The 17,340-nt window shown below is 31.6% G+C and overlaps 1 protein-coding gene across 6 annotated transcripts in view; it reads left to right on the forward strand.

The window, feature by feature from the left end:
- Nucleotides 1-17,340, forward strand: part of LOC124365877 (transcription factor CP2-like protein 1) — a 188,721-nt gene that overhangs the window by 154,827 nt on the left and 16,554 nt on the right. For all 6 annotated transcript variants that reach the window (XM_046821979.1, XM_046822013.1, XM_046821996.1 and 3 more), the window contains one exon: nt 14,142-14,280. In XM_046821979.1, coding sequence (XP_046677935.1) covers nt 14,142-14,280 — 139 coding nt within the window. The remainder of the gene's footprint in view (nt 1-14,141; nt 14,281-17,340) is intronic.

Here is a 17,340-nt window from a genome sequence, read left to right on the forward strand (position 1 = left end):
GCGGTTGGGCTTCCTGCCCATCACATATTCTACAGAGCGGATCCTCCAGGAAAATGCAGACTCTGTGAAGATGCTTCATTAAGTCCCATACTTATAATTATATTATAGTTAGGGACCATGTCCCATAATGAGACCCCATGACCTGAGAAGATACCTACTTAAAGAGAGAAGATCAGACACCACCCAGGAGGAAGGCGATTGCTGGACCATTCTGCTCATCCTCAGACCTGGAAGCAGTCTTCACTTTCTCTCATGTTCATCGTGAACCCACTTCGAGATAGCCCAAAGAATTCACACCTAGAAATACTACGGAATGGTTGAGGCCCTATCATGGTGGATGGTAAGCCCAAGTTGGCCAGGGCAGCAGCTCTTTCGTTCCAAGAGATGCCCTCTTGATCAGGAACCCAACAAACAGTCATGTTGTTGGTTGTACCAAGGGAAGAAATGACTGATAACAATCTCAGACAACTTTGAAATTGAACACAGTCTTTTCTAATGTCTTCAATGCAGTTTGGCTATCTGTGAAAATGCTAGCCCTCAGGTTGCTTTCCAGCATAGATGTCTAAATCTATTCCTATCTTGCACACACGATGCAATAATCTTAATTCCATACTTCACTCGCTTATTTAGGATATGTTGTCTGAAATCACTCGTACCCCGAAATTTTTCAAGTATCTCATTCATTGTGATAAACTCGCTCACAAAATAGTGTTTCTGAACGTTATCTACAAACTCTAAATAAGTCTTTGATTGGTACTTCTTTATCAATTATTGATTTCCTGTAACTTCTCATGTTCATATCATCAAACCTTAATGCATATAAAAGGAACTTGAATCGGTTTTAGGCATGATAGCAAAAAACTCAATACTTAGTCCATATTTAGACAAAAGATCATGTAAATTTAGATGACATGCTTTTAAAATGCCTACCATATAAAAAAATACCAAACATAACGTATATCTCTGCTGGTGTAGTAGGTTTACAGTCTCTTTCTCTCACAAATACTTCTTTATGTACATCTATCCATATATCTGTAATTTCAACAATATCAATGATCACTTCTTCCATAATAAAATAGCCTCCAATGTCAGTAGGCGTTTTGGCTCAATATGCATCATTTGCAACATGACCAACTCTCATTCAAAGAATGTTTCTGTTTCGTGCTCTTGCTTGAGGCTTTGGATGAAGTTCCCAGAGTGTTAATATCTTAGCTAATATAGGAAAATCCTCCATTAGCATGAGTCACAACATCATTGTCTGTCTTTGAGAGGAATATTTTCGAGGTTGAACCCAACAAACAGAATACATCATCTAATACATATCATGGCAATTCCTCTACTACACCTTCTTGCTTTGCTCCATCATTGCCTATTTGAGTTAGTATAGCGTCAACATCTTGAGTCTCATCGTTGACATGAAAAAGTTCTTCTTCATCATTGTCTTCACTAAAGAGTTCTCTAAAACCCTCCAAATGGTCTAAAAACTTCACTCTCAGTCATCTCCTGTTCTATTCTACTTAAAAGTCTGGTGATCCTATTTTCTTCATCACTGTTCATTTTACAAAGCACACTTATAACACGATCACTGCAGTCTAAAAATCTCTTATCAATTAATAGACACTATAAAAACAGTCTATAATAACAGAAGGGGGATACACAAAGTTTTACTCCAAGACTACAGTTATCCAAGAAGGCACACATAAAGGAATCATTCAGACCTCATAGTGATCAGAACTGACACTGAGCCGGGGTGGTAGGGGGTTGATCATAGTTTTGCATTTACTTATTTAGAAAGAGACTTGTGAAGTAATACATTGCTCATGGCTGCCAAACACACAAAACTTACATATTTTGTGATAAACTATGTATCTGGAGGAAAACTCTGTCATGCACCTTTTGTCAGGTTTAAGTACTGGTTTATAATAGTATTTCTTCATAGATTTAATTAAAAAACCAAACTTTCCAAAATTTTAAAAAAGTTTCAAATTTAACCTTTTGTATCTTTTGTAGTATTTGGCATTCTACTTTATTAAAAACAGGGTGTTTACTCATCGGGAATTATGGTTAATTTTATAAAATAATGAAAAAAGTTCTTGAATTTTGTTCTATGTATGTATTGCGAATACTTCTTGTATCACAATTTTTTTCTATAAAAGTGGTGTCGTAGTTAACAAAAATAAGAAGATGTGATTTTAAAAACAAATTTTGGCTTGAAATTCTTATAATCTCTGTGTATGTTAGTGTGTCTGGGCATGTTCATGCACGGATAACTGATTGGCAGTGCGTGAATTACTGATAGTTAAAACGTGTTATTTTCCTACTTTGTGTATAAAAAAACATTGATAGATCAAATAATTGCAGTGGTTTTATAAATACGAGTATTACTTTTGTTACAGTTACCATTGTGTAAAAGTTCTACGCAATTTATCAGTCAAGTCATTTGTGATATCTTGACTTTAACTCTCCTCCTTTAAATACCATATTACCCGTGTAATATTCACAACAATGACTTTCAATTTTGTCATCCATTCCTTTACAAGGCTAGTGAAAAAGAATTAATCTTATTTAAAATTTGATACCCCTATTGGCAAAATAGTGTTAAGGTGTTCAAACCAGAAAGGTTCCTTCTCTAAATGAATTTTATAAAAGTTATTTAAGAGAAGTTGATTGACAAATGTTAATGATAAAACTGAAAATGTTCCACTTGCAATCATGTCGCAAAGACCTGCAATGAATAATTTAAAAAACAAGTATGTGCAATTTGCTGATGATTTTTTTAAATAGATCCAAATAATTATAAATATAAAACTATGCTATGAAATACATTTGTAACTATACTTGTTGAAGATCTAAATTCTTGTAGCATTCCTTGTAATGCTCTTTCCAGGTCTCATTTGTAGCAATATCAATCAGTTTAAGTTGAAGTTCTGAAAGAGCATTTTCGATTTCAAATTTAAACTTTTAGGATTTTGAAACAGCTTTATCTTTTCTGTTGTTGATGCATCATCTTAATCAGCAAATTCAGTTACTCATAGAAACTCCTTCCTTAGGTACACAGAGGTATCAACTGCATTAGCAATGGGAAAGGTATAGTAGTTTCACTAGCAAACATTTGCAAGTTTCAAAATGGTCTCAATTTTTCTTTCCTAACTAATTTTAAAAGATGGCAAGTTTTATTCTCAAAACTTTCACACTGAATAACATTTTTACAAAGCTTTTCTCTTTGAAGCTTCAAGTTCAAAAAAATAAGATGAGTGATTGGATCTACTTACTGCAAATGGAAGCTTACTACAAAAATCTTTGGAGCACTTTCTCTCTGTTTGACTAATGCACATCACAATGATAGAGCACATCTTGATGTTCACTCTCGAATTGATTTCTGAAAGAAAGTGCTGAAGTCTTAATATAATTCACTGTCTTAATAACAACTTGCATTACTTTTGAAACTTAATTTTTTGTGTAGTTGAATTATATTGATTTCTCTTTTGCATCATTTTGAACTGTATTCGAAACATTCTATGAAGCCTGTTTAAGAGCCACAAATGCATTTACCTCCATCTGTAGTTATTCTCTTAAAGTGTTTTTAGATCAAGCTAGGATTTATAAATAATCTCAATTACTTCCAAAAGAATGTCCAAACTAGTTACAAAGTTTTTTCCATCAAATAAACCTCAGAACATTTTTCAATGAGTTTTAAGTCACTATTTACACCTCTTTTTAAAAATAATTCGGATCCAGACTCATCCGTTAACTCATCAAAAACAATTGAATACCACTCCAATGTTCTGTAGGCATTTTCAAACTGGTGACTAATGTCAGTACCTATATCTTCTGTTTGCTGTGTGACTGTATTTTAAGACAATCTGAGTTAATTTAATATTTGTGTTAATTATATATTTGCTGGTTTGGGGGGACATAACTCCACAATGGCCCTTTCAGTGCAAGCTTTTACTAGTGTGCTGTGAGAAAGAGTCTTGCCAGCCTTTAATAATGTGTAACATATTTCAAAATATTCTTGAATATCACTTTTATTCTATTTTAACTGTTGAGAAATATGTCACACTGAGTTTGCATATATTCTTTTTGTGCTCGGGGATGACCTATTCCAATAATTGAATACTAACTAATCCAAATTAAATAATTTTCTGACTCAATCCACTGTTAATAATCTAAACTCATGTAATAGTGTAAATACTTCATACTGAAGTTACAATGTTCTCAGAAAATCAATTTAAACAAATTTTTCTAAAGGTAATAGCCTAAACTCTGTAATGAATTTAAATATACATGGGACTTTTCAACCAAGGTTAATGAACTTCAATACATTGTGGATGCATCTAATATTGATGTATTTATTAATGAACATTGGCTTTATTTATATGAGTCTTATGTTAAAACCTACCTCAAAAACTCAATTATCTTCTAAGGATCATTTATCTTTTTCAATAAGAGAATATCTGTTTATTTTAACTGTACTGGGTTATTTGAAGTTTCATGTTTACATTTACCCTTGTATGATTGTATTATTTTTTATTATTTGAAAAAGTAGTATATATCCAAGTCATGAGCTCTTTTGAAACTACTAGTATTTGTTCATATGACAATATAATATGGCTTCAGACCAGGATGTAGTACAAATGCAGCAGTCTCCAATCTTATTAACTACGTTGTGAATAACTAAAACAAGTCAAAGAGTACAGCAGCAGTATTCTGTGATGTGTCCAAGCATTTCACTGTGTTACAGAAAAATTGTATTAGAAAAACTTAGGTTTTATAATTTCATACAAAAAACCTTTTCCTGGATCAAATATTATTGTAATTTTCCAAATCAAAAGAGAACTGTTATCATCTTGGCAAAAGATTATATGTGGAATGTTACAAGGTTCAATATTACATATAATGTTAATTTTAATACTGCATATATGTATACTGTATATATCTTGGTGATCCTTTAATTTTATTTGCAAAAAAAACCTTGGACAGGTATTGCTATGGTTTGAAATGGTTGGGGAATACACAGAAGAACACTAATTGTTAACTGTGAAGTTTAGTGCTGTCAAGATAAATAATCATTTGTCCCTCAAACAGTATTGAATCAAGAAATAACAGTTACAAAAACTTGCAATTTTTATGTGTCATATTATATTAAAGCTTATGGAAACCTTATACTGAAAACTAGTCTAAAAATCATATATACGTTGCTATCAGATATTGATTTTTCTATTTTAATAAATATTTTAACAATGCTATCTCTGTATATATATATATATATATATATATATATATATATATATATATATATATATATATATATATATATACAAAAGTTAAATTCTGGTAGAATATAATAATAATTTCTTGTTAGATAAACAGCGTTACCACAGTAATACTAAAGTAAAAGGTAACTTTTTGTTCCCTAGGCATAGATTGAGGCTGAAAGTAACCCCTTTATATGGGTAAGAATTTTTCTTATAAGCTTCATGACAATGAAGTATATTCATTCTATTCTTTGTAATATCTCAAAAACAAGCTATGCAATTGCGGTTTTGTTTTTACAAGGAGTTTCTCTTTAAATCTCAAATTTCATTTTACAAATGGGGTACATTGCTATTTAAGTTAGGAATTGTTATTTTTTTAAGGGAGGGGTTAACTTTTATTGTAAAGATATTCTTCCCTTCATGGAATTAAATGTTTGCTCTGCAGTATTTATATTGTTTTAATAAAATAATGATGCACAAATAAAAAAATCACCCTAATATTTGAAAATAAGATTATAACCTTTGTTAGTGTTTTTTTTATCCCCATCACTTTGTTGTATCACAACATAGGGTACTTTGCTATTTTTATTTATTAAGAGGAACAGGGTTTAATGGGGGGATGATATAATATACGCAATGCCCCGTATACATCATGAAGTAGATCTTTGTTGCATACTTCATATATATATATTTATGTCCACGGCACTGCTTTGGCTTGGTTTAGTAGTTATTTTAAAGAAAGGCGTCAAGTGGTTTCAATCTGTGGACATAATAGTGACGAACAAACTGTCGAATATGGGGTAATCCAGGACAGTACGTTAGGACCAGTTTTATTTTTTATTTATATCAACAATATTTCCAGGATTAATTTATTTGGGAAGCTTTATTTTTTTGCTGACAACAGTTTGATTTTCATTTCAGGTAAAAACTGGCGAGATGTTAAATTAAATGGAACGAGTGACTTAAAGACGTTAAAAAAATGGTTTGACCAAAATATTCTTTCATTGAATATTTCCAAAACAAAATTTATGCCTATTTCTCTGCATTCTAGTACAGAATATAATTTGACAGATCTAATAATTCATCAGTGCGGTAGTTACTCGAATTCGACTTGTATGTGCAAAGAAATAGAGCTCGTAAAACGCTACAAATACCTGGGAGTTGTTTTTGACTCTCACTTAAAATGGTCTGAGCAGGTTGATTATGTCCTTAACAAAATTAGAAAGTATATTTATGCATTTAGGAAACTAAGTGAAATTTTAGACGGAAACGAGATAAAATTAGCGTATTATGCTTATGTCCAGTCACTTCTTTCCTTCGGTAACATTGCGTGGGGCGGTGCGTGTAAAACGCTTCTTGAACCTCTTTTCATTACGCAAAAGAGTATACTAAAGGCAGGGTGAGGAAAAATGTGCGTTATCCAACTGAGTCTCTCTTTCAGGAATCCTCCCTACTTTCACTACGACAGTTATATATAAAAAATTTACTAATTCACATAGATCTACAAAAATGCTAATACAATATTACCAGAAATTTTGCACTCTTACCAAACAAGATATTCAGAACATGTTGGTATTCATGCAATTAGATTAGATAAATCCTTTTCAAAAACCAATTCTTACTATATTTCACATATTCTATTTAGAAACATATGTAACAAATTTCAGCATTTAAATTTATTTGAATCAGGTAGTATTACAAAATTTAAATATAATGTCACAGAACTGATGTTACAAATTGGAGTCCAAGGATCCGAAACTTTCATTCACTCAAACTGGGGACCAACCTGACCTTGACCCCTCCCCATCCCCGGCGCTCGTCATATCACGGTCTTGTGTATGTGGTCTTACTTCTACCGATGGTTCTGTCTAATACAACATTATCTCTTATCTCCTTCATCACACAACTACATTTGGGTACGGTCCAATAAGCGGACCCGGTTTTTTATATCGAAATTGGCAAACGATATTACTTAATCATAACCATCGATATAATCAATCGATACTGATGAATTATTTTTAACAACTTAAATAATCTATATGAACAGCTGTAAACACTTTCAAATAATACAATTAAGGTAATATTTTAAATTTCACGTAACATTGTGTATTAAAATGGCCGTCAATCTTAGGAAGCTTCACGAAATTGCTTTAAAAGACGATAAAATATGTTTTTTATGGCTTCAGGATGTTGGGTTAGTTCCTAAGAATCCATTATGTGATATTTGTGGAAAGGTAACAAATGTAACTGTCAGAGGAGCTAACATGGTCGTCTTCAGATGCAAAAAAAAGAAGGTAATGGTGGACACAACTTTAGTAAAAACGTTTTCGTTCTGTTTCATTTAGTTAAAGTTATGAGTTTCCCTGATTTTGGTTATGTTCATTTATTATTTGTTATCATTAAATTCACATTTTAATTTAAACATATGATTGTTATTACTTTTATATCGATTGATAGTCTATGATTCGATATGCGAATATTAGGTATCGATGATTATTTTCTTCGATATAAAAAACCGGGTCCGCTTATTGGACCGTACCCCTACATTTCTACATTGTATGCCTTAAAACACACCGACACGTAACAGTAACACTTTTTTCGACATCTAGATAACATAAACTTTTTAGTACGACTCTAGCCTACGCACAGGCTGCTTGCCCATGTAGGCTAATTTCCATTGAAGAATATATGTTAATATGTAATATATAGTTTACTTAAATTATATAAATAATATTTATCCAGCTACTGTACTTAAAATTAAATTGTTTTATTTTATCGCCACTTAGTAAGTATAGTAAAAGGGTAATTTACTATTTATCAAATGTAAATAAATCTAATATCTTGGTGTATATGTTTTTGGAAATAAAAAATGTTTCTATTCTATATACCTATATATATTTATTTATTTATATATATATATATATATGTATGTATATGCAAATTACATTAAACTATTTTTTCCGGTTGGAGCAAGTCAAAGAAAATAATTATTTTTCAAAACTAATTGTTTTCTAGGAACCTAGGCCTATATTTTTTATTCAAAATAAGCAAAATTGTTATCCAGTCCCTTTTCAAAATTTATATACCCTCTTTCTCTTCCTTAAGGTAGAAAAACCTTCATCGCGTGAAAACACCCATTGCACGTACGGCAACGATTAGTTGCAATCATTGTAGTTTGATGTACATAATATGACGTTGTGTCGATTGTTAGATGACAACGAAGCTCTCCGAGTGTAACCGGATACACCCGAAGCTATGACGGAACAGTGGAGGTCACTCGAGTTGACTGTGCAGTGTAGAGCCATTGACAGCTCGTCGTCAGTGAAAACCAGATTGTGCCAGTTATTGTCCGGATATAGATTGTGTTGTGTTGTACTCTTGCTATCAAAAGCTAATGCATATTTTGTGTTTAGAATTTATTGAGTGTGCGTTTTTAATTCCACCTGATATTTGGCGTCTGCGCCTGTATGTGAATACGTGAGTTCAGGGGAAGGCCGAAAGTGTCAATGAGCGAAAGAACTCAATTCCAGCAAGTCTTCATAAAATATTTTGTCTCAGTTCCAGTGTGTACGAGTGTTTTCAAAGTGAATAATCGGCGACGGGAATGGTGGCTAGATCGCGGTTCATTGCTCACAAAGATCGCGCAGTCTTTACGAATAGCATCAACCTACTGCTGCAGGACCATTTTATTAGCTGACGACCAGCTTTTACCTCAGAAATATGTATTTTCGGTATTAAAAAGAATTGGGCCCTTTGGAGTCTTGGGTCCCAGATACAGGCATGCTGCAGGTTTGACATAAATTAGGCCTTTTTATGCCTTTAGCTCTGTAACAGATTCAGTCAGTATCTAAAGTCTTTGTCACATCTATATTCAGTACACCTAACCTCTGTGCATATCCTTAACACTAGGCTTTCTGGTTTAGTACTATTGCTGATTATTCAATATTGATTTTATCAAGAAGAATTTTTTTGAAAAACGTATAGGCTACAATTAGAGATTGTGAGGATACAACTTAAACAAGTGTTTTATGAGTAAACTTACACATTAATTTAAACAATGGCTTTTGGACTTCCTGTGCACTATGCGTTAAAGTTATGTCTGTGATCAAACCCAATTCATGGATAAACAATATATACCTACATAGGTCTACAGTTTTCGATTAACTTTATGACGACTTTGGTGTCAAGTTCAGTATTAAACGTCTGAAGTATAGTGCAAGTGGATCCTTAACCTTAATAGTGAAAACATGTTAGTGCTCATTCATACACTAACTATGACTGTTGCTGACGTTGAGATATCTGCCAAATTCTTCCACCTAATGTGCCCTTCATCACGACGTATACATCAAGGTTTCGTTGCCAAACGGATTGGTGTTACTTGGAGTAGAAATAAAAGTCTATGTGGACGTTCAAAGTACAGGATTAATCAACCACATTTGCGGCAAAATCTACAAGCAATGATCATGTAAGCATATGTAGCCTAGTTTAAGTATATAAATAAGGAACTATTTTTTAACCTAGCCTATTTTATAAACCTAATAATAATTAATAATGCATCACTTAAAAGTGAGTTAACAGGGAGACTAATATGCGGCCTTTACTCGTTACTTGGTTGTTTTTATTGAACCATTCGATATGTACAAATAGTACACAATAAGAATTTTAATAAATTACCGTAACAAGAAGAATCTCGTACATTACAATTTTAAAAACAAATTTAACACTAACATTATAAAACAACAAAACCAACTATGTCCTAGACTTAGATATCAAAGAAACCTTACACTATAACTTGCCAGCTTGATATCAATGAGTAACCGCTTTTCACACTATAACTGACTATGTATATACAAAATTTGAGAATGGAACGTAAATGGTATCTTGTTTAAAACTCTTTGGTACTGCAGAACACAGTTTGATGGAAACAGCAGTAAAAAGCACCAAAGATTTTATTGTTTAATTTTTAGAAGTACATTTAAAGATTAAAATAATAAATTTATAAGTAATAAGGTCATTAAAATGATGTAAAGAAGGCCTTAACAGAAAGCCATATAGAAATTTTGTGAATTTGTCACAATATAAAATCCTTTCACTGGTCAACCAGCCAAGCTAAGTACTCTACCTCCCTTCATTACTGTATGTTTGGAAGGGGGAAATTGAATCATCTTCAGTATGTTTTCATATCATATTGTTTGGAACAAAACATAGTTGCCTTTTATAATTTCTATAAAAATTCTTGTTACCTCAGCTTAGTGAATCATAGGCAATTATAGGAATGCATAAGATTTAATCCAATCAAATCATCCAGGTCATGAAACCCATGTTCTCAGAATGTTATGAAATTTTTGTATGTGCTCTACTTGCCATTCTCATTCATTATTCATATAAAAATTCACTTCATATCTAAAATACTTTTAGAGTTATGAATGTTCAAAATTTGCTTAAACTATTTGTTTCAAACTATTAAGGAGGAATTTTTTTTTTTAGTAAATAAATCATAACTTTGTCAGTTTTTCTCATATCACAATTGGATTTCACTAAAATGTTAACAAAATTATGCAGAATAAGAAAACTTTTTTTTATATATCATAAAAATTTAAATGTTTAAAAATATATTACTTATAACTTTTTTTTAATAGTAAAAATAAAGGCACTACAGAAATCAATTTTTTATTTAGGCCTATGTTTCTAAAAACATAAACTATTAGATTCTGCAAGAAAAACTATGGGTTTTTAACTGTCATACATTAAATAAATCATGAAACAAAATAAACATAATTTCCAATGTAATGGAATTCAAGACAGTATGAATACTGTTAATCAATTTGAACACTGTTAAACCCATAAATTATCTAAACAACTGATTATTAATATATATTTAAAGCACATAAGTTAACAAGTTTGTCTAATGAGTCATTTGTGAAATAATTTGGCTTGAAATTGTATTTATATAAACTTACAATGATGAAATTCAATAATAAAAAGATATCTTTCCAAAGTCTTCATGTGTTAAAAATCTTGTTTAAGTTCATGTAGTATTTACACTAGTTTGGTTCAACAATCTCTTAATTCTAGGCTTGAGTTTATTTTAACATCTTGCTGCACTGAAGTTGAGTGAATCAATTTCTTTCAGCAGAAAATAATACGTACGTTCAAATGCTTTTACATCTGAAAGGTTTACACATAAAATTATGCAACTCACAGGAACCCAAGAAATGTTGTTTCTTGAGGGCCAAAGAAAAGATGGAGCAGGTCCATGAGTATGCAACAATTTTACATTAACATCACTTTTATCGTCGTGCTTTGATAAAACTAAGCTAAAATACCATCGGTCATTATAAATAAGCAATTTAATTGTGTAAACCAACATCAGACATCTTTTCCAAGTTTCAGTACCAAAATTAAATATTGTGCAACATTGTTTATCAAAACTTGCACGTTTTTTTGCAATTGAGTCTTCAGATTGTGGTTAAAAATTGTGAAAACTACATGTTCCACGGACTGCCTTTGCTTTACAAAATAATCCTCCAGTTTTCCTGTGTGTCTATCAATGTTTGTTTCTTGATTATAGTATACTTTGTTTTCTATTTTGTCTTTCAAAAATTAAAGAATTTTTGGACACAACTTATGGCATTATCTGTACCACGTTCCAAGCTAACCTTTATCACAATGCGCTTGACAGTGCCACCTATAGTGTCACAAGAAAATTTCCCATCACTGGTAGCAAAAAAAACACCATTTAGCCTTGAAACCAGTCTTTTTCGTAGAGGCACAGATTCAAAAAGTTTTTATACTCTGCAGTACATCCATGACTATAATAAGTCACACTGTTCACTTTTGGATAACTGTTTTTTGGATATTCAACAAAAACCTTCTGTTTTATGAACAAATGCCTTATTGTGCTATAAGTCATCAGATACTATGCACAAATTGGAAACTATTAGGTCTTCATTGTTCTCATGGTGTGTGTAGATCACAACAGTATGAAGAGAACAGATGCTACTAGTCCAATCATATTCTTGTTTCATTTTGTAAGACAAAAAAAAGTTTTCATTAAAATCAATCAGAACAATGGCTTCATCTCTTTCAGGTTACTTTTGATTTGTTTCAAATATTTGGCCTGAGGATACTTAAAATGAATAAGTGAAGTATTAATTTTTCTAGGTTTCCAGTTAAGATTTCTAGGTATTCTTGTAATGTCACAGTGAACTAAATCTGTTGAGTTCGGTATGTAGATAGCCAAGAAGAATATGTCACTTCATCATTAGAATCCCACCCTTGAAATTTGTCCATAATAAATTATTTTAAACTATCACTTGAAAGGTACTTTGAGCAATGCCATAACACACAGCCTCTGTTGTCTTTTGAACAAACTAACTTCTTAATAAGTTCACATTAGTTCTCGTCAGTTGAGCAGGCGTGTAGCAATAACGAAATATTTTCATATATGCTACAAACAAAAACAAAGTGTGTGCCAGCAGTACCTGCTAATATGCACCATTTCGGGTAAATCATACAGAACTTTGAAAGTCTAATTTTAATCCTTGGGTGGTCAATCTTAGAAGCTGCATATAGTTCATTTAAATTTTCCAACAACAGTAGTGTGATGGGTGTTATATGTACAAACATAGATACGTTTTGGATGAGAAAAAGTATTTCTAAGTAAATTATTCACATTAATTACACCATCAATATTGATATTAGTCACTCTAATAAATATATAGTACAAAATAAAGAGCATTCTCTATAACACATTGGAAAATATAAAAGTTTGCTTTTCGTAGACATCAATTTTTGTGCTGATTTCATATAATTGTAAATAAACCTTTACCCTTAACAGTTGGATCAGGCAGTTTTTCTATTGTTTGCTCAAATTTTATATCTTTTATGTCTTGATCATCTGCAAGAAATGAGTTATTTTTAATTCCTTAAGATTTCCTATAAACCACACCCATGATGTGTCACTAATTTTCAAAATGTGTAGATGAAGACGATCTTTCTGGCAAAATGTATTGTCACTGTGACATTACTGTTGCCAAAACAGCAAAAAAAATTTTATCATTGAAATCAGCAATTTTTTCTGTTTGAAATGTATAAATAGTAGTGGTAGCGTTGATTTATGAACTGTCAAAACATGTGCGTTTCAGATTGACTGTATAATGTTGATTTCTAGTTCGAGGGTTAATGAGATCAACAATGGCAGCAAAACAGCTGATCCTAAGCTAAAGTTTTTTAGAAACAGATTACCAAATTACATCAGTCAGTAAGTGTGGAAAAAACTTACAAAATAGAAAAATAGACACTATTTATTTAACTGCCTATGAATTCCACCAAGGAGTTCTATCCCTTTTCCTCTCACTTCCCCGATCATACCACAAAACGAGTTCCACAAGTAATTTCACCCCGGTTAACAAATAATAATCTTGTTTTAATTGACTTAATTTTTTTATGATCAGACTCAGTTTAGCATGGAATCCCTGAGTAACACAATCTTAACAAGATCCTATTTACGTCACATTCTGAAATATTGCATTTACATATATAGTCAGTTAACAAATAACATATTTAAAACAAACATTTAAGAGGTTGTATTTTGGATTTTCCATAAACCGGTTGTGGGAGGATTAGAACAAATTCAAACTATACACAACGTAAGTCATATGATATATCAAATTTTTTATAATAAACTTTGAACATTTCATTGTAATATGTTAAAAGCTTATTTAGAAAAAAAATTTTATGCCATGTTTAAAACGTTTTGTTCAAAGTTTCGCCCGTTTAAAATTCTTCTAATTAGTCAATTTGTTGATTGATAGAAACATTGTAGTCTATAATTAATAGTTAATTGATCAAATTTGTCAGTGTTAAAATTGTGTTTTATAGAGGGGCTCTCCAGAATGGCAGTGGCAAGCCGACAAGAGATGACCAACTGCAGGTTCATAACATGACCAAGACCTCTCTGACACCGCAAGTGACTCTCCCTGACAGACCCAATAGCTCCGATAACTCTCTGGTCACACAGGTCAGTTTTAAAATACTAAAGATTTTATATATGAAAATTTAAAGTGATTCCTTTCTACTCCCCTTTGAAAAGGGGGGGGGGGGGGGTATTTATCCTTCAAAAAGTCCAAAACAAGTATTTTAATATGTATGGTGAAAATGTAAATCGATATCTCAATCCGTTTTAAATATATCAAGGCATATCATGACTTAATTTACACCCTGTATATATATATATACAGGGGGTAACTTTACATTTTCAAATTGAAACCCCTATCTTGTGACATGTCATTTTAAAGGTCTATTTAATGGAAACAAAACATCTCTACAACAATCCTAGCAAAAGTTATGGGCAAATAACCCCTTACATTGTAATGCCACCTACAAAAAGACACCTCTTACCGAAACTATGCACACCAGAAACATTAGATACTACTTAACACTTAGAGTGCTAATCCCGTAATTTTACGGAATAGCGAAACTTCCGAAGAATGCTAATCCCGTAGTTTTACGTGGTTGTCATTTCAATTGGTATTATATTACATTGTCCGTATTTAAACGGGTTTTGCCTACTCTACAATGTTATTTGGGTTTTTAGTAACACAATTAACCGCTAGAAAGCGTCAGATGTATTGAATGAGCATAATGACAAAGCGACTTCGGTCGCATTGTTTACGTGCCGCTGACGTGACGTTCGTTGCAGCCGGCAGTCGATGTCGCAATCATGGCTTATCGCAGCTTGAACGACGGTTGCGATCAGTGATGTATTAGATGAAGATAGTTTTATTGGTGTTGATAGTATTTTTTGATGATTCTGACATCAATCCTGATTTCATGGAAGAAGATGAGACACATATTTCAGGTAAGAATAAGTCTATATAAACATCAGTCTAAAAGTTTGGTTATGTTATTGTTTTCGTGAATCAAACTATAATTTGTATTAAAATAAATTAACTTTATTCAACTAATATTCTATTTATATGAATAAAATGAAAACATACTCATATTTTACACGGTATATTATTATGTTACAGGTGCTGAAAACAGTACTGACAGCGAAAGTAATGCCGACGCATCAACATGTCGGCATAGTTTTTTTGTCAAGAAACTACAAAACATAAAAACATGATTTGTATTATTCAAAGGACAGTTTATATTTGTAAATGGGTCATTGTAAATAATTGTATATATGTTTAGTTTAGTTTTTTAGATAAAAAAAATTATTTTTTTTCTAAAATATATGTTTTTCAAAAAAAGTTTTTATGTGTAGTTTTTGAAAAAAACACTAACAATCCCACGTTAAAGTAAAGATGAAAGTAAGCTGAATTAAGGCATGTAAATATTTTTCTTATATCTTAAAGACTTTTTTTTAATAAATTTGTGAAAACCACCAAAAACGCCCAGCATTCTACAGAGTTGCATGTTATTTAGGGCCAGCACTCAAAGTGTTAAAGAGATAAACTGGGCCCCTCAAGGACTTACTAAAAGATATCATGCATGCATTTTGTTGATATGCGCAAGACATTGCATTATCCATACAGATTATTATCTTTTTGTGTCATTTGCCCTTAACTTTTGCTAGGATCGTTGTAGAGATGTTTTGTTTCCATTAAATAGATCTTTAAAATGACATGTCACAAGATAGGGGTTTAAATTTAAAAATTTAAAGTTACCCCCTTCTACCCCCCTTTGAAAAAGTCTACATACAATTCAATACGGATGTATGTAAAAAGAAATTATAAACAATACATTTTACCATTATTTGTAGCTAACGTAAAAAATGCCTTGATTTAAGGTACTGAATAGCACCTGTTTGTTGTTAAAGAGAATGCTTAAAATAGAGACATGCCTGTGAAGGAGTAAACTACAAATTTCCCCTCACTTGAACAGATATTCTCTGCCACTGATGGTAGGATGCCTCAAAGACTGTGGTGTATAAATAAAAATAAAATCAAGTATTTTAAACTTTAAATAAAAAAATCTGCTTTTTACAAAATAAAAAATTATAGGCTCAATACTAAAGATAAACAATAGTATATACGTTGATTAAAGTTCAAAACACATTTGTTTACACATAAAATTGTTATCTTAATTAAAATTTCCATGTAGTGAGAATACAATTTGTATTCTGAAAGTTGTGGAACATATAAAATATTAATATTTGTAAGTATAATTTAAGATTTAATTTTACTAATATTAATATTTGTAAGTATAATTTCAGATTTAATTGTACTATACTATCTATGTATATAGAAATCCTGTAGATTAATGATTCCCACTAAGCATTGCACCAATTGTTGACAAAGGTGAGTTAATGATGTGCCAGCTCAAGTGGTGAAAGTGTGGGCAGACAGCAGATAGTTTATCTGAGCACTGATATTACTATTAGTGAGATCACAATACTGGTCATAACCAGTTCTCACCGGACAGTTATATCAAAACTGGCGGTCCGACACCTGTTATAGGCGGTATCACCTTATCTGTGACCCCACTGGCTGTCTGGAACTCGCGTAATCCACCTATTAAAATCTGCAACATGTTACATATATTCTTTCTTATCAGTTATATCTGGTTAAAAATGGATTGTCTACATTGTTGTGTCGCCTTTCTCTGGTATATTCTGGAGTAAGTGCTGCCACCACCGTCATGGGAAGTCTGCCAAGAAAACGGCAGGTAGTGAATAAACTTAAAAATTTATGATTTATCCATTGTATTGTTTTGATTGTTAACCCAATCAAATAGATGAATTGATTGCACAAACCCTAAAATATCTTAAGAGAAAAAGTAATCATTACATTTTAGGATTCTGTTTAATTTGCTTCAAAACACAACAAGATTTTAAGAAATAATTTTTATTAATAGTATAGATAGTCTGATTTTGTTTTATCTTTTGCTTACTTCCACAAAAGTGTATGCTCATAATTAAATTCTTTAGTTTATTTAAACTATTACATATCTTTTAATATTACAATTCTTCACAAATTGTACAGTATTATAAAATTTAATGTTCAATAATAAGATAGATACAATAATGACAACTGATTAGTCCAGTATTATCTAATAAACTAATTATTTTATTACA

Source organism: Homalodisca vitripennis, chromosome 1 (assembly GCF_021130785.1).
Source record: "Homalodisca vitripennis isolate AUS2020 chromosome 1, UT_GWSS_2.1, whole genome shotgun sequence".
Lineage (NCBI taxonomy): Eukaryota > Metazoa > Arthropoda > Insecta > Hemiptera > Cicadellidae > Homalodisca > Homalodisca vitripennis.